The following is a 22,485-nucleotide window of genomic DNA, read 5'->3' on the forward strand; positions in this document are numbered from 1 at the left end:
AACAGACTCAATGATTCCTCTGTAGAACTGTATCAGCAGCTCCATGGGCAGTTTGAGCTTCCTGAGTTGGCGCAGAAAGAACATTCTTTGTTATGCTTTTTTGATGACCTTTTTGATATTAGGTGACCATTGTAGGTCTTGAGATATGAAAAATATGATTGAGATATGAAACAAATATATCCCTTTGTTTGTGCAAAGAGAAGCCGAGAATGATCTGACATTAAAGACAAGGCTTCACAATAAAGGAGAGAAATTAGGAGACCATGAATTCTAGTCCCACCTGATGACTGGACCACAGGTGGGTTCCTCCCAGTTCAGACCAGTTTGCTCGAACCGGTAGCGATAAGCTGGTGATGTCACAATGATGTCATGGAACATGTTCATTCGGTGCTAATCCATGGGTGCCACCATCTTTTTTAAAAAAAAATTGAATTATTTATTTATTTTTTCTTCTCAGCATGCACAGAATTTGAGTTTTCAGCACTGTGCATATGGTCACGATCTTGGTTTTGGATTTTTTCTTTTTGGGTTTGTTAAAAAAAATTGTGGTTGCGCCAAGCACTCTTGGGCAAAGTGTCTACGCACCCACAAGGCGCAGCCACGTAGCACAGGAGGAAGTGAATTGGCAGCGAGGTAAGTTAGAACCCACCCCTTCTTTGGGCCAGTCACTCTGCCAACCCAATCCACCTCATAGGGCTGTTGTGAGGAAAATTGAGGGAGGGGGATTAGGTATGTTCATTTCCTTGAGTTATTTTTTACAATAATGATAGGTAAGATTTTTTTAAAAAACAAATAAACCAGATATTTCCTGCCTCGCAAAGAAGTTCTACCAGGCCATTTTTCTAACCTTGATACTTCATGGGTTTTTTAAATCTCTCACCTGGAGCAAAGGTCTCAACTGCTCTCAGACAAGTTAATGAACTCTGACAAGATCATTCATAGATATTTGGTGATTCAGCATGTGATTTTCTTTTTTTAATGCCCAGGCCATTGCTAGATGTTATCTGGGAACAGGAGTAACTGAGGGTGGGGAGCTCTACTTGCATAAAATATTTTGTGAAAGGAAAAATATTGTCATAATTTAGACCATAAAATTGTTTTGAAGCACAAAATGGCCCAAGTTCAGTAGATCAGTTATTATTATTATTATTATTATTATTATTATTATTATTATTATTATTTATTAGATTTGTATGCCGCCCCTCTTCGCAGACTCGGGGCAGCTCACAGCAATGATAAAAACAATATACAGTAACAGAACTAATATTAAAGTTTAAAATAACAATTTTACATTAAAAAGCCTAAAAAAACCCAATATATAAAAACGCATACACGCAAACGTATCATACATACAGCTACATAGGCAAGGGGGGGGTGTCTCAGTTCCCCCATGCCTGACGACAGGTGGGTTTTAAGAAGTTTACGAAAGGCAAGGAGGGTGGGGGCAGTCCTGATCCCTGGGGGGAGCTGGTTCCAGAGGGTCGGGGCCGCCACAAAGAAGGCTCTTCCCCTGGGTCCCGCCAGATGACATTGTTTAGTCGACAGGACCCGAGTTGTCATAATAAAAAAAACCAACTTTAGACCTAAAGTTTATTTACATCCTGTCCTAGAAACAATTTGCATTTGAAGTGTGAATGATCTTTTGGCTTTTGTTTTTTCATATTTATGGGAAGGTAGAAAGTGATCAAAGGAAGACTACTAAGTAAATATAATTATAATTATATTATAATTATATAATATAATTTATTATATTATATAATATAATAAAATGGTTGGTATTTAATGAGATAGAATTACGGCAAAGTTCTTCTGTATCAGGCATTTCCAACCTGATACTGCATGAGGCCCTGGACAGCTAATAATGTGATCCCACAAGATCATGAACTTTTAATATCATGTGATGCATATACATTAATGAAAGTGTTTATTTTATATGTGGCCCAGGACAATTCCTCTTACTCAGTGAGGCCCAGATAAGCCAAAAGGGTGGACACATATAATTTATGTATATGCAAGGAGGTCTTTTGAAATGTATCACTCTTTTAAATGCAATTTAAGGATATCTCAATTGGGTGGCTTTGAAGTTTATTTACTTGTTTTGGCAAGTGCGTATTGGTGGTATACAAAGATATAACAATGCATATATACATGATACTAATAAGAGAGAAACATTAGGACAGGGAACGGAAGGCACGCTGGTGCACTTATGCATGCCCCTTACTGACCTCTTAGGAATCGGGAGAGGTCAATAGTGGATAGATAGTCTAAGGAAAAGTTTTGGGAGTTAGGTAATGATACTACAGAGTCTGGCAGTGAGTTCCATGCATCAACTACTCAGTTACTAAAGTCATATTTAAATATTTAAATAAATAAGTATTTAAATATTCATTTTAGAAAATATTACATTGCCGCCTACTCGCCCATGGTGACTCAAAGCGGCTTATATGGATATAAAAACATCATAGTACAAAAAAAAGAATATATATAATCCTAAATTGGCCTTAAGGCCCAACCAGATTGATAGAACGGTTGTAGGTGTTTCTCACACTGACATGACAGGTTATACTGTATCTCCTTTCAAAAACCCCTCCCCAATAAAAGCCTGCCTCAAATCCCTGCCCCAACACTGGAAGTCTCTTTAACCCTGGCATTCTCCTCCCATTTACTATACACTTGTTACCCTCTGGGTCCTTTTAGACCCGGAGTATAAAAAGGTTGGTTCTAGCTACTGGAATGGTCTTTTTGAATACTTTTTTCACTAGTATACTAATTTGAAAATTTCTGAACACAATGAAATGAAAATTGAAGTGAAAATATAATGCTTATTTGTTTATTTTGCTCATCAAACCCCGCCCACCGTTTTTGTGGAATTTTATTCATTTTCATCTAGATTAGACTGCAAAATCTGACTTTTTTGACCATCTTTGGTATTAGGAAACTAATTTGAACATTTCTGAACACAATGATATGAAAATTGAAATGAAAGAATTGAGGTTTATTTGTTTAATTTGCTCAGAAAAAGGCCTCCCCCCATGGCTGTGTGCACTTTTTTCAATTTATAGAGAATAGCCTGCCAAATCAGAATTTTTTGACCATCTTTGGCATTGGCATACTAATTTGAACATTTCTGAGCATAATGAAATGAAAAAAAAAATGTTTTGAACACTTGGAGTTCTCTGGGTCATATGTGACCCGGAGTAAAAAAGGTTGGTTCTAGCTACTGGGATGGTCTTTTTGAATACTTTTTTCACTAGTATACTAATTTGAACATTTCTGAACACAATGAAATGAAAATTGAAGTGAAAAAATTAATGCCCACCACCCTTAGAAAGGACCCCTCAAATGAGAAAAAGTCATGAAATTTCAAGTTTCAGATATGTTTGTAAACCACAAACTTTTGGGGGATGACAATATCAACGCACACCTTACGCCCCCATGCCAATAACTTTGTAAATATTTTTTCTCTTTCCTTTCTTTCAGGTGAAGTCTGTAATAAATCTTTTATTTGCTGCATATACTGGAGACGTGTCTGCCCTTAGAAGGTAAAATAAATATTAGAAGGAAATGTTTGCTTGAGGCAGTTAAATGAAATGTGTGTCTGCTATAATTCTGTGTGTATATATTGGGCTTTCTCAATTCATACATGCATGTGCACTTGTCAAAGTAAATATGGGATCAAAAGGACCTTTTCCTCCAGAATTAAAGCAACCCCTTTCCCCCACACCCCACAAAATTCTGATTCACTGAAGTAGAGAAACCTTTCTTCCTGTGGAGAAGATTAATCAAAGCGATCGATCCGAACAAATAGGACAAACTTTATTTTATCCCAGTTCCAGGAGAGTTATGTTTTATTAACATGCCCGTGTATCTCCCTTGCTCTCCCAAAGTTTTCTTCCACTGTGAAAACAGAAGGACTCCACAAGTCAAGCTTGACTACTGCTCACAGGCACAAACTTGACTACACACACAGGCACGAACGCGCACACATTGTTGATTTTCTTGGCAGCACTTCAGAAGTTGTTTGCATTTTGGGGGCATTTTAATTTCCTTCCCAATATACTACCTTGCTCAAATTGCCTAGGGCTTTTCCACTCAAGCACTATCTGGATTTGATCTGCCTTGCTGTGGAGGAATCCTCTCAGCTTTAATGTAGACAGAAAGCACAACCAGATGAACCAATTTTACTTCATAGCAAGGTTACATGAACGGAATCCACCGAGTCTCAAAATACATCTCTCTCTCCCATTCCCACCCCCATTTTTACAGCCCAAGAAACTAGGGAGGGTCTCTTCTGAGATGTTTGCCATGCCCACATTCCTTTTGCATGCTAAGATACTTCTTGTCTGCCCATACTCTGGTTATGGCTCTTCCCCGTCTCCTAAAGTAATTTCCACATATTATCTCAAACCTGCCAAGGTAATTTAAGTATTACTACCTGCTATCCATAGATTGCTTGTCTAGCGGGGAAATCAGTTCAAAATATATGTCAAGTGCATGTGAAGGGGACATTTGAGGAGCAGAACAGTCAGATTAGAGGAAAATCTAAGGAAATGGGCCGTGGTAAAAATGATGTGGTGGTTCTACCTTAATTTTAGCACCTTAGGTGTTCAGGCTGCCTCTGTCTTATCCCAGTGATTGAAATAAATAAAAATAAACTGCTTTGTTGCTCTGGAATGCTTGAAAACTTATTGTGGACTAAGTCTGCCCAAGGCCCTCAGATTTTGCTGAGTTCCAAATAGAGTAAATGCTTTTAAACGATCTTTCTATGAGGGTCGCCCAAAAAGTAATGCACCACATTTTTTTTTCTTCAACAACTATTTATTGAATATAATGAAACTCATACACAAGAAAGAATGATGTTTCTTCTACACTCCCTATTTTTCCATGTATTCTCTGTCCCGTTCTATGGCTTTCCCCCAGTGAGACACAAGGGTGTGTATGCCCTGTCGGTACCACTCCTTGTTCTAATGACTTCACCCTTTGTTCTTCTGTTCTGTTCTTCTAATGGCCTCACCCTCTGTGCCCAGTGACTAATCGTACTTCTGTTGACTGCAGATTCTTCATAAACTGTACACAAACATTTGTGAATGTTCCCAACAGTTTCTTTCTCCGCAGTGAGAACTTCAATGATGACATGCTGCTTGCAACATACATCACTTATAGACACCATTTCAAAACACTGATGCAGCTACACTATCTGTCTGAAGAAATGCAAAATTTACCCAGGCACTCCTATCAATTCAAATAAATGTATATCTAAAGTTTTGCCTTTGTACCATTACTGAAGGCTGAGGAAAAAAATGTGGTACATTGCTTTGTGGGTGACCCTTGTATATATGGCTATCTGAGGGCTGGATAAGCCATTCTTAGTTAAAGAAAAAGAGGATCTAATAGCAAAAGGAGACATTGAAAAAAGGAGAATTTGTAGCTACAGTAGATGATAGATGCGATGGGAAGGGAAAAGAGAGAAGCTACACTGAAGAACTAAAATTAATTCAGTGCTTAATTCACTTCTTCAATTTTCCTCTATTCCAGCTCAACCATAGTTAAACATAATTCTAATTCTGGAGTCCTAGCATAACATAAGAGTGAAGAAGACTTCCAATTTCAATCAGGTCTGAACAATAGTTCCAAATACAGTAGTACCTCTACCGAAGAACGCCCCTACTTAAGAACTTTTCTAGATAAGAACCGGGTGTTCAATATTTTTTTGCCTCTTCTCAAGAATCATTTTCCACTTATAAACCTGAGCCTCCGAAACGGTAACCAGAAAAGGCAGGGAGAAGCTTCTGTGGGGCCTCTCTAGGAATCTCCTGGGAGGAAACAGGGCCAGAAAAGGCGGAGAGAAGCCTCTCTAGGAATCTCCTGGGAGGAAACAGGGCCTCCACCCTCCCTGTGGTTTCCCCAATCGCACACATTATTTGCTTTTACATTGATTCCTATGGGGAAAATTGCTTCTTCTTACAAACTTTTCTACTTAAGGACCTGGTCACGGAACAAATTAAGTTCGTAAATAGAGGTACCACTGTATTGTGAGCAAGGACTATGCTACAATGTTGTTCCCACCATGGGGCCAGAGGAAACAGAGATTTCTTTCCTTTCCTGTGGGCTCCATGCCCACCTGACATTTCTGGTTTGGTTGCTGACCCTGCCAACATAGCAATTATTTTCCTAATGAGCAAGTGCTCCATCACATAGCAAGCATTAAACAATCCTGATGTGTTCTCTGGGTCAAATGTTTAGGTGCAGCTGATAGTTTAACTCTATGCTATTTGTGACCAGTTTGTTCTCCTTCCATTTTTTCAGATTTGCCTTGTCGGGTATGGATATGGAACAAAGAGACTATGATTCTCGAACAGCATTGCATGTAGCAGCTGCAGAAGGTTGGAACCATTAATAGTATATAAACTAACTGTTACATTTGGTATGGGGAATATAATGATTTTATGCACTTATCTCTTTTTGTATTTTAGGTCATGTAGAGGTAGTTAAATTTTTGCTGGAAGCTTGCAAAGTGAATCCTTTCCCCAAAGACAGGTGAGCATCTGCATAAAAGATATACTACAGAATTAATTAACTTTTATTAAAAGTGATACATGCTAGCACTGGATTCGTAAGCAGTATGCTCCAAGAAATTCATACCCTAAAATTTTGATATTTCTCACAAAGTGTAATAAAACTTCTGCCCCTTTACGTTAGCCTTCAATTAAATCCTACTGGGTCAAGATGTGGAAATGGAATAAGCCTTAGGCTTCTTTGCCGAGCAAAATATACAGTCCTTTGGGTGGGAGATGTCAGTGGATCAAGGCAACAGTAAAATAACATACAGTGTGTGCATATGCATATGTACACATGCATCTCCTTGCAAATTAACACAGTTACCCTGTTTTTATTGAGTATAGGAGGCAAGTCTTAACCGCCCGAGTTCACTGGATTTGAGTTCATCTAAACGAAACACTGGGTTGGAATGCCCCACAGTTAACATTCCTGAGATGTGTATGCGTACTTACACCATTCTTGGTTTACAAAAATTAATCGTTAACTTTAATTTAAATTTCTCCTTTAGTTTTATGGCTTTTCAAGACTGCTGCAGACAGAACAGTCTCGTCTAGCATCAATTCATTTAGCAAACAGAGTTAAAATAAACAAACTTGGAGACCTTAGAATTGGGTCATATAAAGTGATATTAAGACTCCTGTTGGTGATAGAACACCACTTTGGATGGAACAAAAATTAATCGGTAGTGGGAATTATGCAATGGGATGTTCCTGGTGCAGTTCACTCCCCCCCCCTCTGTCTGTCTCCCTCTCTCGCTATTTAGCCATGAACACGAGCAATTTCTTAAATGCCTGCTTCCAAATTATATAGCATACTTTTCCTAGAAAGGCAAGGTATATTAAGAAGCTTCAATTTTAAGCTCAATTGACATTTACTATTTAAGTAACTTAACTTATTCTAAACAAAAACTACAAAATATGGATAAATATGGAGGCACTTTTTTTTTTTGCAAAGAAAGTGAATGCCAGTTCAGGTATATTCCAATTCTGGGTAATTGTAGTCTTTGTGAAGCCAACCAGCCTAGGTTTCTGGATAGGATGACAATCATTACCATATTTTTTGGACTCTAAGACGAACCACAGAACGAATTAGGTTCTTAAGTAGAGGTACCACTATATGACCCACCAACATTTCCACCCTCTTTTTTGGTGGGGGTGGGAGGTGCATCTTATATTCCGAAAAAAACGGTAACCTATCCCAAATAATATCTGGAGCCAGTTTGGGATAGCGGGTGTAGGCTAGAAACTGGGACTCTATGTTCCAGTCCTGCCTTAAGCACAAGGCAAGCTGGGTGACTTTGGGCCAGTTCAATGAGTTGACATGATTCATGTTGTAAGCCGCCCTGAGTCTAAGAAGAAAGATGGCATAAAAATTGAATGAACGAATGAATGAATAAATAAATCAATCAATAAATAAATAAATAAAATTCAAGCTACAAATACAATTAATAATAATAATACCCCAGATTTAATAATAGTTGGTAAAAAAGACAAAATAATGTCTAGATAGTGGATGTTGCAGTACCAAATGACAGCAAAAGAGAAGAGAAAGAACTGGAGAAAATCCCAAAGTACAAAGACCTGCAAATAGAAGTAGAATGACTATGGCAAAAGAAAACAAAGATAATACTAAAAGTAATAGGCACCTTGGGTGCAATTGCACATCATCCGAAGCACCACCTGAATGCTATTGGCACTGACAAAATACTTATCAGTCCATTGCAAAATCAGCTTTATTTGGAACAGCTTACATCCTTGCGACAATACTTTTATCCCAGGTTTTTGGGAAGGATTTGATAAGTGGATAAAAATGCCAAATCCAGTCTAAACCTCTGATAGTAATCTCTGGCCTTGTCAAATGACAGGCCACCTTGTTGATTTGCTTTGTTGTCCAGGAGAGGAAGACTAGGTATAGAAAGGCAGTTTAGGGTTGGGTAGTAAATGTGTTAGAATAGGCTGCCCTCAAAATCAGAATCAGATAGTTTTCTTGGCTAGTTTTCTTTTTCATTCATTCAGTGATACCACTGAAACCCCGATAGATATCTGGGATAGAGAAATGATCTGAGTAATTGCTCCTGCCTGCTAAGTCAAATGGGTTCTTTGAGTCCTTCGGGACTGGGCAGCATAGAAGTCAATCAATCAATCAATCAATCAATCAATCAAATCAATCGATTAATCTATCAATTAATTAATTTATCAAGACCATAAAGCAGCAAGACCAATTAATAGATAGTAAAATAACATTCTGAGAAATCCAGTCAAGCAACAAAGCTCATGTTAAAGTCTTTGCTTTGTCTTTAGGGCACAAAAAATAGTTGTTCTTTGCTGTTACCATTGTATCCATTAATCACCGCATTGTAAGAAGTCGCTTACATCAAAGGTCTAGTAAAGTTTAAGAAGACATTGCAATTGCCTTCAAAGTTGCATTTGCTAGAGCCTGAGCTAAAATTGCTCATTGGCTTAATTCTGGACAGTTTGGTAATAGCAATAGCACTTAGACTTATATACTGATTCACAGTGCTTTATAACCATTTCAATATATGGTTTTATAACCATTTACTGACCTCGGAAGGATGGAAGGCTGAGTCAACCTTGAGCCAGTCAGAATTGAACTGCCGAACTGCTGGCAGTCAGCAGAAGTAGCTTGCAGTACTGTGTTATAACCACTGCATTCTAACCACCTATGATGTTTGTTTGTCTTTCCATCACATTAAAATAAGACTTGACATGCATTCATTCAGACTGAAGATGAAGGCAGAATATTTAGTGGTAGCATAAAACAAATTTAAGTACGATTTACCCCAATTAAGCTACCCAAGATTGGTCTGGCCAAGTGATTGCAAGGTGTTTCACTGAAGGGAGGAATCATCAGATTTTAAGAGATGTACTTTAAAGAAGTCCATCTGTTCTGTCGGGCTCTCTTGTAGAATCCTCCCAAAAATTCACAGGTACAAATTTCAGACACACACACATTTGAAAATTCAAAACAATGTTCTTTATAATGAAAATTCACTTAAACCAAGCCCTCTTTTGGTATAGCACAGAGCACTTGTCTCCAAACAAACTGGTAATTTGTACAAGTCCCTTATCAGTTCTGTGATATTTATCTTGCAGCTGTGAGGCAATTCACAGTCCTTCTTTCACAAAGTGACACACACTTTGCTCTGGTTTAGTTTCAAAGTGGGACAAACCAGCACACAAAAAGTCAAAGTCAGTAAAGCAGTCACGAAACACAACGATCAGATAATCCTCCACAATGGCCAAACCCACAGGCTGCTATTTATAGCAGCCTCACTAATCACCACAGCCCCACCCAACCACAGGGGGCCTCATTTTCTTTGATAATAATCTCTCAGTTGTTGTTGCCTAAGCATCGCTCTCTGCATGCGTGGCTGTATCATTAACTCTTGTTCTGACTCCAAGGAGGAGCTAGATAATTGATCTCCTTCTGAGCTGTCTGCCACACTCTCCTCCTCCCTGTCACTCATGTCTTCTTGGTCAGAGGAGCCTTCATCATCAGATTCCACCGGGGGCAAAACAGGCCTGCAGCATGTGGATGTCTCCCCCACATCCACAGTCCTTGGGGCAGGAACTGGGCCAGAGCTAACCACAACACCATCAGACAGTGTTAACTTCCAGTCCAGGGAGACAGCTCAGCTGAAACTCTTGTTTTGGGGAGCCAGGTTAAACAGACAGATGTGTGTTTATTAAGGGTGGTGGTGGAAATCTTTGTATAAATACATCACCGAGTTAATTTAGAGCCTGTTAGAGATGCCTTTAGCATACTTACCACCTCTTGTAAATTTTCTTCCAGATGGAACAATACACCTATGGATGAAGCTTTGCACTTTGGACATCATGATGTATTCAAAGTTCTTCAAGAATATCAAGTTCAGTACACGCCACCTCCAGACAACTCTAGCAATGGCAAAGAAAACCAAACTGTACAGAAAAACCTGGATGGCTTACTATAACACTCTTCTGACTGAGATTCAAAGTTATCTATGATCTATTTAATTGTGGAAAATGAGTATGAAGAGTGTGAGTGTTTCTGTTGGATAGTGGTGTATATTTTCCAGAATACTGCTTTGTTCCAATGTTACAGCAGCTTTGTTTGTTGCACACAAAAGACAATAGTTTCTTTTTCAGAAAAAAAACCTACTACTATTCATGTGAGCAATATTACCTTGTGCTACGTGCAAGTGATAGAAATTATTGTTGACTATACGCACAGGGGGGGTTTGGGGGGGCAGGGAAGGGAGAGGGATATCTCCATGAAGCTTTACTCCATGGTCATACTCATGAAGCTTTTTTGTTCTGCTTGCTGTGTATACATGGATACTTTTAAGAAAGCTATCTGCAAGTGTACCTGAGCCATCATAGTTGTCGTCTTGCTAGATTTCGAGATGTGTTGCTCTTGTGGATTCAATCGGGCATCTTGGAATATAAAGCACTCAAAATGTTTTCCCACCATACCTGCTTACATCATGCAATTTCTTATGGACTGACGGATGCTGTGTGCGCTTAACTCTTGTTCCAAGTGTTTTTATCAGGGAATCTCTTCCAAGGTTTATTTGACCAAACAACGTAGAATAATATAAGTAGAGAATACTGCCCCTCTAGACTCTTTGTTCTGCTTCCCACTCCACCCCTCCCTCATTCAGCTGGTTGGAAGTTTTCCCCATGGTGAACTGTGACCTATGGCAAAACATTGTGATCACACTGTATTTGGTTTGGTCATAAACTATATGTACACATGCTAAACTGGATGTTGCTCAGTGAACATGCTAAAATTCATTTATGCTGATTTTTCAAGTGGGAATTCCCCGTTTAAGTAGATGACATCACAAGGCTGCCCCCCCTTTTTTGCCTTTTGCCCTACCATTTCATTCACAGCGACATCCTCCTTCCCATGTATCCTTTCAGTTTCGCCATATTGACCCTGTAGGATTAGCTGATCAGTTTTTCACTAGAGCAAAACATTGGCCAATCCCCATATACCAGATGCCATTATGAAAAACTCACTAATTCAGATCTCCTGTGGCCAGCACTTAGTTATTTTTAAAAATGTTATCTATATTGTGCAAAGTAGGGAATGTTGCTCCAGACCCACAGACCCATTTTAAAGTGCTAGAATGTATGTTGACCAGTCAACCTTTTAGTACTTTGTATTTTACTTTATTATTATGTTTGCTTTAAAACCAAATAAAAATGCTGAATAACCAACACATTTTAAAATGGCCATATTACCCAACAGCTTATTTTTCCCTTAGCCATTACAAAATACCCCACCCACCACCCCTTACTTAGCACCTACCAATCTCTTGCAACTATAATATAGGCTTTCCCTCTTATGAGTTGCATTTCATAAGTCTTTGTAGTTTATTTATATGTATATTTACATTATCTTCAGTTCCGTTCTGCTGTTGCCTTCAATTCCAAAAATAATGCAACAGTGAATTTTAAACATTTTATTTATTACATCTGAAAGTGAACTTTGTACCTTAGTACTAGAGTCATCTTATCGTTCCATCTCATTGGTGTGCGCGTGTGTTTGCGTTGCAGTGGACTGGCACCATTTTTAGCTTCAGGACAGGATTATCAGTGACTTTACTGACCTGATGAGCAATTGTGACTGATTTGGCTGGACATTTGGCTTTATTATAGGGAATAAACCATGATGAATGTATTCTTTGCTTGTCACCAATTTCCCATGACTTAGACTTGAGTGTAACCATTCTGAAGGTAAGATTTATTTTGAGGATTACAAATCCAAATGTGTTGCATTTTAAAATAATGAACAGGCCAAATAAAATAAAGTTAAAATAAAGGTAGAAAGCTTGGATTTTTCTTTTCATATCCGATCTGTATTCTGTGAAAGTGTACTGTGTTGTAAGGTTGTCAATTGTGGCACCATTGCCCTAGAACTTAGTTAAGTCTATCCTTTTTCTTTTAATATATAGGCAGGCAATGTATGTTTTTCCAAAGAAGCATTTGGCATTTGTTTGTTTGTTTATTTAATTGGATTTATATGCTGCCCTCTCCAAAGACTGGAAGGGAGTTAAGTGCACCGCGTTGTTATTAATGGGGCCAGCATGAAGAAAGTCCATAGAAGACTGAAATAAATGCACTTTATTAATTACTTAGCAATACCTATGATAGTTACAGGCAACATGACACAAAATATACCTTCTTGAAGTTCCTAGCACTCTGATGACACTTGTGAAGAACCTTCTTTCTCTCAATAACAAATACCACATTTTATGCAGTTTAATACTATAACAAATACCAGCAGTGTTTATTCTGATTGCTTTTGCCAATTTCTATAACAGCATGAGAAGCAGTTGCTGGGGTGCCTAGATTAAGAAAAATAAGTTAAGCTTACCAGTTCGATATGTGGTTAAAATTATCTGAAGAGGCCAAAAAGATTCAGGGACACTTTGCTTCAGGATTCATGTTACCTCAAAGGAACAGGTAATTGCTCTAATTAAACTTTGTCTTTAAAATCATAAATATTTTTGTGCATATGAAAACCCTTATTCTCTTATTCCTATTTTCTGCACACATAGGACTTCCTGTGCAATTGCAGAGATTTCAAGAGTTGCTTTTCTCTTTTAATATTTCTTGAGAGCTAGTAACTTGACTAGCAGTCTTTCTCCTAAAGTCACTGATTGCAGGGAGTCAGTACCATCTTATGACCTGTCAAAAGAAGCATGTGCATTTTGGCAAACTGGAATTCATTGCAGTGAGTTACTGTAAAAAGGAATGTTAACTTAGATTTTAATGCTTGAGAGGAACGGGGCAGAAAGTTGAAATTATTAGAGTCTCAAAAGAAAGCTCTGTTATAGAAATTCATTTTTATCTTTTATTCATCATAAGGGTAGCAGAAGTTGTTTGAATGTACCGACTGACTAGTGTTAGGTGAATGGCCAGCAACCCTTGAAAGTTGAGTGGTGTGGCAGCAATGACTACCAAGCATCTACCCCAAGATAAAAAGATAATCCTTGATTGTTCAGACCCCGAGGCCCTCCAGAGGAGTCAGAGACCTATAGCTTTTCACATACCGGTCCAAGCAACCTTATATATAAAAGCTGGAAATACTGAACACAACACCATGAAAATAGCTACGTATAGGATTACTAAATATTTTTAGTAGCAAGTAAGCATTTCTGAAGAAGGTTCAAGCCACTCTTGCTGTAAACCAGTAAAACACTACAAGATATAAAATCTCTTAAGAGTCTAATTGATGAGACTACTACAGGTTTTAGACACTGCAGATAAAGAGGACACACTTGGATTTTATGCCAGCTGGCTCAACTAGGGTTCACGGCATACAATCTGTGCACATCTGTAAGAGAGAAAACATAGATGAGCTATCAGGTTGAAAAAAAATCTCACCATCCATGCAAACAGCATTGCAAGTCAAGATACAAGCTTTGAGGAAGACTTGGATCACAAGTGCACTTAACATACAAGCTGGGTTGTTGTAATTTTGACTTCAGGTGGAAGGCCCAAACTGGCAGGAAGAGATGAATGAAAAAATGTACCTGCAGAATTCATCTATTGCCTTCTACCAAGGAGGACATAACTACATCATAGACCAGTGATGGTGAACCTTTTTTGATTCGTGTGCCAAAAGGGGGGTGGGGACACATACACACAGTGCTCTCGGCAGGTATTGGCACAACCATTTTTTTGCTCTCACAGACTTCAGAGCCTTTCTAGGAGCCTGGGGAGGGTGAAACAGCCCCCCCCCCGAGGCCCTTTAGAGGGCAGAAATGGCCCATTTCCCAGAAGGCCCGATAATCAGCTGGTCGGCATGCACATACGCGCCGGACCTGAGCTTGCTGCCCACCAATATGGCTCCATATACCGTCATAGACTGTACTATTTATCAAGGATACCTACAGATCTTTGTTTGTTTGTTGGATTTATATGCCACCCCTCTCCGAGGACTCGGGGTGGCTTACAACATATAAAAGGAAATAATAAAATACCGTAGCTAAATCCAATTCACAAAAACTAGGTAAACTAATTTAAAATCTCCAATTATGTTAAAAATCAATCATACCCATTCAGACAACAACCATACATAACATTCGTTGGCCAGGGAGCTAAGATCTAATCGCCCCAAACCTGGTGGCATAAATGAGTCTTGAGACTCTTGCGAGGGGTGAGGAGAGTGGAGGCAGTGCGAATCTCTGGGGGGAGCTGATTCCAGAGGACTGGGGCCCCCACAGAGAAGGCTCTTCCTCTAGGCCCCACCAAGCGACATTGTTTAGTTGATGGGACCTGGAGAAGGCTAACTGTGGGACCTAACTGGTTGCGGGGACTCATACAGCAGAAGGCAGTCCCACAAGTAATCTTACACATCTCTTGGTTGGAGATGACAGGCTTGTTACAAAAGCAGTTTAATGCATTGTTAGACCACAAAGCAACCCAATTGTCATTTACTCACCATAATTTCTGCAGAAGTTACCTCTTGCACTACCTGATCAAATTCTTCCGGGGACATAGGTAGAAGGGCTTCAGGACCAGGTAGTCTGGAAGGGTGTCTGAAGGATAGCAAAAGAAAAAAAACAATTAGTTTCTTGTGAATTTGGACATGACCAATTAGTCCTGTCACAACAATTGCCTCCCTATCACTATTGCTAGGCTTAGCCTGCAGATAACCATCACTATCGCCTACAAACCATTCTCAATTCAATCAGAGCTTTCTTGCCACACTGAAACACAAATGGCTTGCTTTGAGCCAGCAGCTTATTCAGCCTGTTAGTCAACATCAGCCCAGGTTTATACTGAAATCTATTAAACATCTATTAAAAGAGCAGAGCATGCATTTCCTGCTTGAGGCAACACAGAATTTGCGCTTTAGGGTTTTCACAAATAAATTCAGCAAGGAGGCAGAAAGGACAAGTACCTTTATTCTAAAGATATCACTATTTTGGCCAATTCATTTTTTTTTTACAAAAGGAGAAATGTAATGCTTATGAATATTTTATCCCCAAAGCCCATGAACAAAACAGACAGATGGAGACCACTTGGATAGTAAGGACGGAACTTCTCCCTGCTAGCTTAAAAACTCTGCAATGCTAAACTTGCCCATGGCTCGTAAGATTGGATTACCCCAAAGGAGCTGCAAAATAAACATATGAAACGTATGATTCAATACACCTGTTTTCTTACTTCACTGTCAAATAGCAAAGGGTTCATTTTTTCTAAACATTGCCTACTAGATTATTCATACAACAATTTCCCAAATTTGAAAACTAATTTTTTTCCTCTCTAAACCAGCTAAAATAGAAGACAAATTTGATAGAATTATCTAATTTCCTTTTGGCTTTCCTAGCAGATTTAGAGGAGGTGGAATTTAAGGAACATTCTTAATTGAAATCTCTCTGCTTGCCTACTGCCAACAAGATCATCCAAGACCTGTAAAGAGCTATAATTCTCTCCCCCCCCAATCCATATGATGCACATGATCCTGAGAGAAATAATATCCTGTACAGGTAGTCCTCGACTCAACGGTTTATTTAGTGGCTGTTTGAAGTTACAATGGCAAAGAAAAACCTTACTTCAGACCATTTTTCACATTTATGACCATTGCAGTGTCCTGGGGATCCTGTTTTGCAAACATCTGACAAGCAAAGTCAATGGGGAAGCCAGATTCAATTGACAAGTATGTTACTAACTTAACAACTGCAGTGATTCACTTAACACATGTGGCAAGGAAGGTTGCGAAATGGGGCAAAACTCACTTAACATATTTCTCACTTAGCCACCTAAATTTTCAGCTCAATTGTGGTCTTAACGTGAGGACTTAGCTGTATACTACTCTGATTTATTTGCAGGTCAATTGTTTTAAGGATCTTTAATGGTAGAAAACCAACTTATAACAATATTCTGATCATTACAGACAAACTGGACAAGGTACAAGTGCGTAAGTGTTGTACATAAGCCCTGTCAATACGTTAACATCTAATTTAGGGAAATATTTGCAGGAAGGGAAGAGGTTTATTTGCTTGCTGTGAAGAGGACATTGCAAAAAGGGATGCAGGGATGATGCTACACATAAACATTAAGCCAACAATTGAATTGGGGTGGTGGTGGAAAGCAGAATAGACTTAACATGGGAGAATAGCATGCAGCCGTCAAGCAGGAGTAGAATGTAGAAAGGAAGGCTATGTGAAAGCAACCAGCCAGCCTTTTCACTGTGAATGCTCTGTTCACCTTCCTCCCCTGACCTGGGACAACTCCTTTGCTATTTCAATTCCTTCTCTTCATCCTCCCCCCCAACTCACCTCTTCCTCCAATAAATTATAATACTGCCGCCAACTTTATCACATACTCAGACAGCCCCAATAAGCTGATAAAAACTCTATTAAAAACCAAAGAGGCACATTATATTATCCAAAATCTATAAGTTTATTTTGACACGTGATGCAAGAACAAAGTGGGTGAACAGGAGTCGCTTCCTGCAAACGTGAGTTATCAGTGCTGGTGGGAAAGTGGTCCAATCTTAGGTTCCAGAATCAGTACAGGCATAAACCAAGACCACCGTTTGGCTATGCTGCTTCCCAGAGGCCATGCCGATGGTGCACAACCATAGCACCTGAGCCGTCTTGGGAAGAATGTTTCTATTCTGTCACAGTGTGATATTGGCCAGGGCTAACGGTGACACCCCAGTACTTTCAAAGTGTACTCTGTTCTCTTCTTGGCAAACTCACACTTCAGATACAGAGATCAGTTCGGTTCTGATGTATCCTTTGCCTTTGCTCACATCCATGGGTTCCGAAGCTAGAAAGAAGCACACAAAAAGTTTATTTTTTGCATCTGGAAAATATAAAACATCCAGACCTAGCTAATGTCTAGACCAGAAGTTCTAACTGGAAGCCATATGATTCTTTGCTATTTCAAGAGGCCACTGGTGAAAAACATGTTGTTTGTATACACATCAAGTGCCAAGGGACCCCAGAGAGATAATATCTATTATATTTGAAATTAGTGTCCCGTTGATACCAGAAAATGCACCTCTTACTGTCCCTTATCTGTGGAGGTGGCACAAATGCAAAATGATTTGAGAAACACTGGTCTAGACATCTCTCTCAACTTCCGTTAATATCAATTTAGATGAGTGCAAAAAGGGGGAAAAAGGTTCACAGAAAGAATTTTGGTCATAAGGTAAACTTTCAAACTGTTATCGATGTAGACATGAGCCAAGCCCACTTATGAAAAGAAAAACTTAGAAGCATCTTGTGTGGAAACAATGCTTTCAAATGAAGGTCAGAGGCATGTTTCATATGGCACTCGATCTCACTCTTTTGCCTACTCCCGTGTCTAGATTCCAAAGAACTATTGTCGGATTCAGAGTAGAAGCAGGGAAATCTTGAGATTCCTAATGTAGTCTCCGGGGTTATGCCAAAATTGAGGCAGACAAGCATGCACATCTGGACATAAGAATGTTATCCTTGTGAAAAAGCAGGTTGCAGAGAGAAAACTACTCACTATCTTTCGGTCTGGTGTAGTATTTTCCGAATGCGTTGTCTTTGAGAGTGGCTGGATACAAGTACTTCAGTGGGTTCTCGGGGAAATTGTCTGCTGCCATCACTTTGTAATTGCGAATGATATCTGGCAGGCTGACTGCAGAGAGTTCCTTTTTTGTATAGGGTTCTACAGAGTGGAACAATTGATCTGGGGCAAGGCGAGAAGGTTTGGGGAAAGAACAGAAGAAGGTGATTTAATTTGATTTAATTTGATTTAATTTAATTTAATAAATTTATAAACCTCTCAACTGCTTTCGGACTTTGGGTGGTGTACAGCAATAATGTTACACGTTTTTCAATATCCAATTACATATTTTTCAATTGCCCCAAAGGTGCTTTTTTCAAGAGGCAACATGACTTTCTTGCTTTTTCTTTGAAGACATTTCGCTTTTCATCCAAGAAGCTTCTTCAGATCAATATTTTTCAGTTGTTTTATTTGGGGCTGCTTTTAACAGAAGCTTGACAATGTAGAAATTTATCAAAAACCTTTGCCAGAATTAGAGCAATGGAGTTTCCCCCCCACCCCCTACTATTATTTCCATACTACAGTGATACCTTGTCTTACGAACCCCTTGTCATACAAACTTTTTGAAATACGAACCCGGGGGTTAAGATTTCTTTGCCTCGTCTTAAAAACCCTTTCCATCTTACGAACACGAGCCCGGGTCCCTGGGCTCTTTTACTGCGTGTGCGCTCACTTACTGATGCAGGGATTCCCCTGCCTTGTGACTACACCCGATGGGATTTCCCATTCGTTTCCCGCCCCCCAACTGCCAGCTGAAGTGACTGGGATTTTCCCCTGGCTTTCCAGCGGCTGGCCAAGATGCCCCCCTTCCTGCTCCTTCTGGCCGGCGGAAGGCGAAGCGGTGGGGGGGCAGGGTGTCAGGCCGGCCCTCCTGCCCACCCCAGCTGAAAATACAAAGGCGGTCCGCTGCCGCCGCCGGCTTGAACTTCCCATTCCTCCACACCACTTCGCCCTGCCTCTCATCCAGGCTCAAGCGGGTGGCGGCAGACCTCCTTTGTGTTTTCGGCTGGGGCAGAGAGCAGGAGGACCTTCCTGACTCCCTTCTCCCAGCGCTTCGCCCAGGATGACAGGGAGGGTGAAGCGGTGTGGAGCAAAGGGAGGCTTCCCATTGCTCCACGCCGCTTTGCCGTACCAGTCATCCTGGCTCAAGTGGGCGGCGGCAGACCGCCTTTATGTTTTTGGCTGGGGGGGGAGCAGGAGGACCTTCCTGACTCTCTCCCCCCAGCGCTTTGTCCAGGATGACAGGCAGGGCGAAGAGGCATCCAGTCAACGAAGCAGTGGAAGTGATGTGCCGGTGTCTGGAGGCTGTTGGGGCCTGGATGGGTGTCAACAGACTCAAACTCAACCCGGATAAGACGGAGTGGCTGTGGGTTTTGCCTCCCAAGGACAATTCCATCTGTCCTTCCATTACCCTGGGGGGGGGGAAATTATTGACCCCCTCGGAGAGGGTCCGCAACTTGGGCGTCCTCCTCGATCCACAGCTCACATTAGAGAACCATCTTTCAGCTGTGGCGAGGGGGGCGTTTGCCCAGGTTCGTCTGGTGCACCAGTTGCAACCCTATCTGGACCGGGACTCACTGCTCACAGTCACTCATGCCCTCATCACCTCGAGGTTCGACTACTGTAATGCTCTCTACATGGGGCTACCTTTGAAAAGTGTTCGGAAACTTCAGATCGTGCAGAATGCAGCTGCGAGAGCAGTCATGGGCCTACCTAGGTATGCCCATGTTTCACCAACACTCCGCAGTCTGCATTGGTTGCCGATCAACTTCCAGTCACAATTCAAAGTGTTGGTTATGACCTTTAAAGCCCTTCATGGCACTGGACCAGAATATCTCCGAGACCGCCTGCTGCCGCACGAATCCCAGCGACCGATTAGGTCCCACAGAGTGGGCCTTCTCCGGGTCCCGTGGACTAAACAATGTCGGTTGGCGGGCCCCAGGGGAAGAGTCTTCTCTGTGGCAGCCCCGACCCTCTGGAACCAACTCCCCCCGGAGATTAGAACTGCCCCTACTCTCCTTGCCTTTCGTAAGCTCCTTAAGACCCACCTGTGTCGTCAGGCATGGGGGAACTGAGACATCTTCCCCGGGCATATACAATTTATGAATGGTATGTGTGTATGTATGTGTGTTTAGAAAATGGGGTTTCTTTTAAATGTTTTTAGTAGAAATTTAGATTTGTTGTAAACTGTGTTTTTTTTCACTTTGTTGTGAGCCGCCCTGAATCTGCGGAGAGGGGCGGCATACAAATACAACAAACAAACAAACAAACAAACAAACAAACAAATAAATAAAGGGAGGCTCAAGGCGGCGGCCGTGGACCTCCGTTGTTTTTGGCTGATGGGGGGAGCAGGAGGACCTTCCTGACTCCCTCCCCCCAGCGCTTCACCCAGGATGACATGTACGGCGAAGGGGCGGGGAGAACCGGAAAGCTCAAGCCTCCTTCAGCGGTGGCGGCCCAGGTTCCGCGTTTCTGAGTTTTGGGCTTGCACGCATTAATCGCTTTTCCATTGATTCCTATGGGACTTTTCACCTTACGAACCTCCTCCCAGAACCAATTAAGTTCGTAAGACAAGGTATCACTGTATATTCTCCCCACACCCCATAATATAGAAGTTGGTAGAAAGTCTATGGATGGGAACTGGGAAATTGCAGGATTACCATTGTTCCTTCTAGTTCCTGATTTACACTTTATAATCTATTTAGATTTCTTGTAATCTGTAATAATTTGAATCCTCTCCAGGATCTTTTCTGAAATTCTTTCAGACATCAATTTGTCTGTAGCAGACCACTGCCATCTTATGGCCTGTCCAGAAACTGAACTTTCTTTTTAATTAATTTGCCATCTATTGTATTACTGTGATCTGAGCAGAATATATTTACAGTGATCCCCCGGGTATCGCGATCCCGATCATTGCGAACGGGCTAAATCGCGATTTTTCAACCCGGAAGTCAAAACACCATCTGCGCATGCGCGCCCTTTTTTTTATGGCCACGCATGCGTAGATGGCGTCGGGCAGATCAGCTTCTGGGCGGCTTCCCTGGGTCTTCCCCCTCTTGCTGGCGGGAGGGCGAGCGGCGGGCATCAGCGAGGAGTTTCCCCACCGCCCACGCAAACTCCTCGCTGCCGCTCGCCCGCCCTTCGCCTGCCCACGCCGTTCGCTCGCTCTGCTTCCCAGCTGAGTCCTGAAGCGAATTGGCTTCAGGACTCAGCTGGGAAGCGGCGCGAGCGAGCGGCGCGAGCGAACGGCTTGTCCGCCGCCTGCCTGCCCGCGCACCCGCCGCTCGCCCGCCCTTCGCCCGCCCACGCCGTTCGCTCCCCCTCTTGCTAGCGGGAGGGCGAGAAGCTCCCCCCAGCACCCGCTCGCCCGCCGCTTGCCCGCCCTTCGCCCGGCCACCCGCCGTTCGCTCGCTGCTCGCCCGGCCACCCGGGTTCGGGGGGGTGCTGGCAAGCCCCCCATGCCGGCGGTGACGTTTTAAAACAGCCACGCGGCTTCCCAATGAGTCCCGAAGACAAACGGGGAAGTTCGCCTTTGACGTTTGTCTTCGGGACTCAGTTGGGAAGCCGCGCGGCTGTTTTAAAACGTCGCCGCCTGCATGGGGGGCTTCCTAGCAGCCCCCCAAACCCGGGTTGGGGGTCCGGGGGGTGCTGGCAAGCCCCCCATGCCGGCGGCGACGTTTTAAAACAGCCGCGCGGCTTCCCAATGAGTCCCGAAGACAAACGCGGAAGTTCGCCTTTGACGTTTGTCTTCGGGACTCAGTTGGGAAGCCGCACGGCTGTTTTAAAACGTCGCCGCCGGCATGGGGGGCTTCCTAGCAGCCCCCCAAACCCAGGTTGGGGGTCCGGGGGGTGCTGGCAAGCCCCCCATGCCGGCGGCGACGTTTTAAAACAGCCGCGCGGCTTCCCAACTGAGTCCCGAAGACAAACGCAGAAGTTCGCTTCAGGACTCAGCTGGGAAGCGGCGCGAGCGAACGGCGTGGGCGGGCGAGCGGCAGCGAGGAGTTTGCGTGGGCGGTGGGGAAACCCCAATCTTCGGCTCCTCGCTGCTGCGGCGGAAGTAAAAACACCATCTGCACATGCGCAGATGGTGTTTTTACTTCCGCAGCGCTACTTCGCGAAAAACCGATCATTGCGAGGGGTCCTGGAACGGAACCCTCGCAATGATCGGGGGATCACTGTATATCCTTGGGCAATGAATTATTTGCATGTTAATATTTAAACAGAGTTTTATTTTTTTAAATAAAGTTGTATTTAATTTGGGAATGTTACAGATTTCTCCTATACAATATTCTATTAGGGAAGTCTCAGAACCTAGTAGTGTTTTCATTCAAATGATATAATTAATTAAGTAGCTCTGGGG

At 41.9% G+C, this 22,485-nt stretch overlaps 2 protein-coding genes across 3 annotated transcripts in view; one reads left to right on the forward strand and one right to left on the reverse strand.

The window, feature by feature from the left end:
- The window catches only part of GLS (glutaminase), an 89,581-nt gene extending 77,194 nt beyond the window's left edge, over positions 1–12,387 (forward strand). Inside the window, exons 15-18 of the mRNA XM_070731954.1 lie at positions 3,481–3,542; positions 6,307–6,383; positions 6,474–6,537; positions 10,372–12,387. Of these exons, the coding sequence (XP_070588055.1) occupies positions 3,481–3,542; positions 6,307–6,383; positions 6,474–6,537; positions 10,372–10,531 (363 nt within the window). The 3' untranslated portion in view covers positions 10,532–12,387. The remainder of the gene's footprint in view (positions 1–3,480; positions 3,543–6,306; positions 6,384–6,473; positions 6,538–10,371) is intronic.
- A 287-nt stretch (positions 12,388–12,674) lies between these two features.
- Positions 12,675–22,485, reverse strand: part of STAT1 (signal transducer and activator of transcription 1) — a 42,805-nt gene continuing 32,994 nt past the window's right edge. For both annotated transcript variants that reach the window (XM_070731953.1, XM_070731952.1), the window contains exons 21-24: positions 18,063–18,248; positions 17,285–17,354; positions 15,016–15,112; positions 12,675–13,905 (exon numbers count right to left, since the gene is read on the reverse strand). In XM_070731953.1, coding sequence (XP_070588054.1) covers positions 13,882–13,905; positions 15,016–15,112; positions 17,285–17,354; positions 18,063–18,248 — 377 coding nt within the window. In that variant the 3' untranslated portion in view covers positions 12,675–13,881. The remainder of the gene's footprint in view (positions 13,906–15,015; positions 15,113–17,284; positions 17,355–18,062; positions 18,249–22,485) is intronic.

This window comes from Erythrolamprus reginae, chromosome 1 (genome assembly GCF_031021105.1).
Source record: "Erythrolamprus reginae isolate rEryReg1 chromosome 1, rEryReg1.hap1, whole genome shotgun sequence".
Classification (NCBI taxonomy): Eukaryota; Metazoa; Chordata; class Lepidosauria; order Squamata; family Dipsadidae; genus Erythrolamprus; species Erythrolamprus reginae.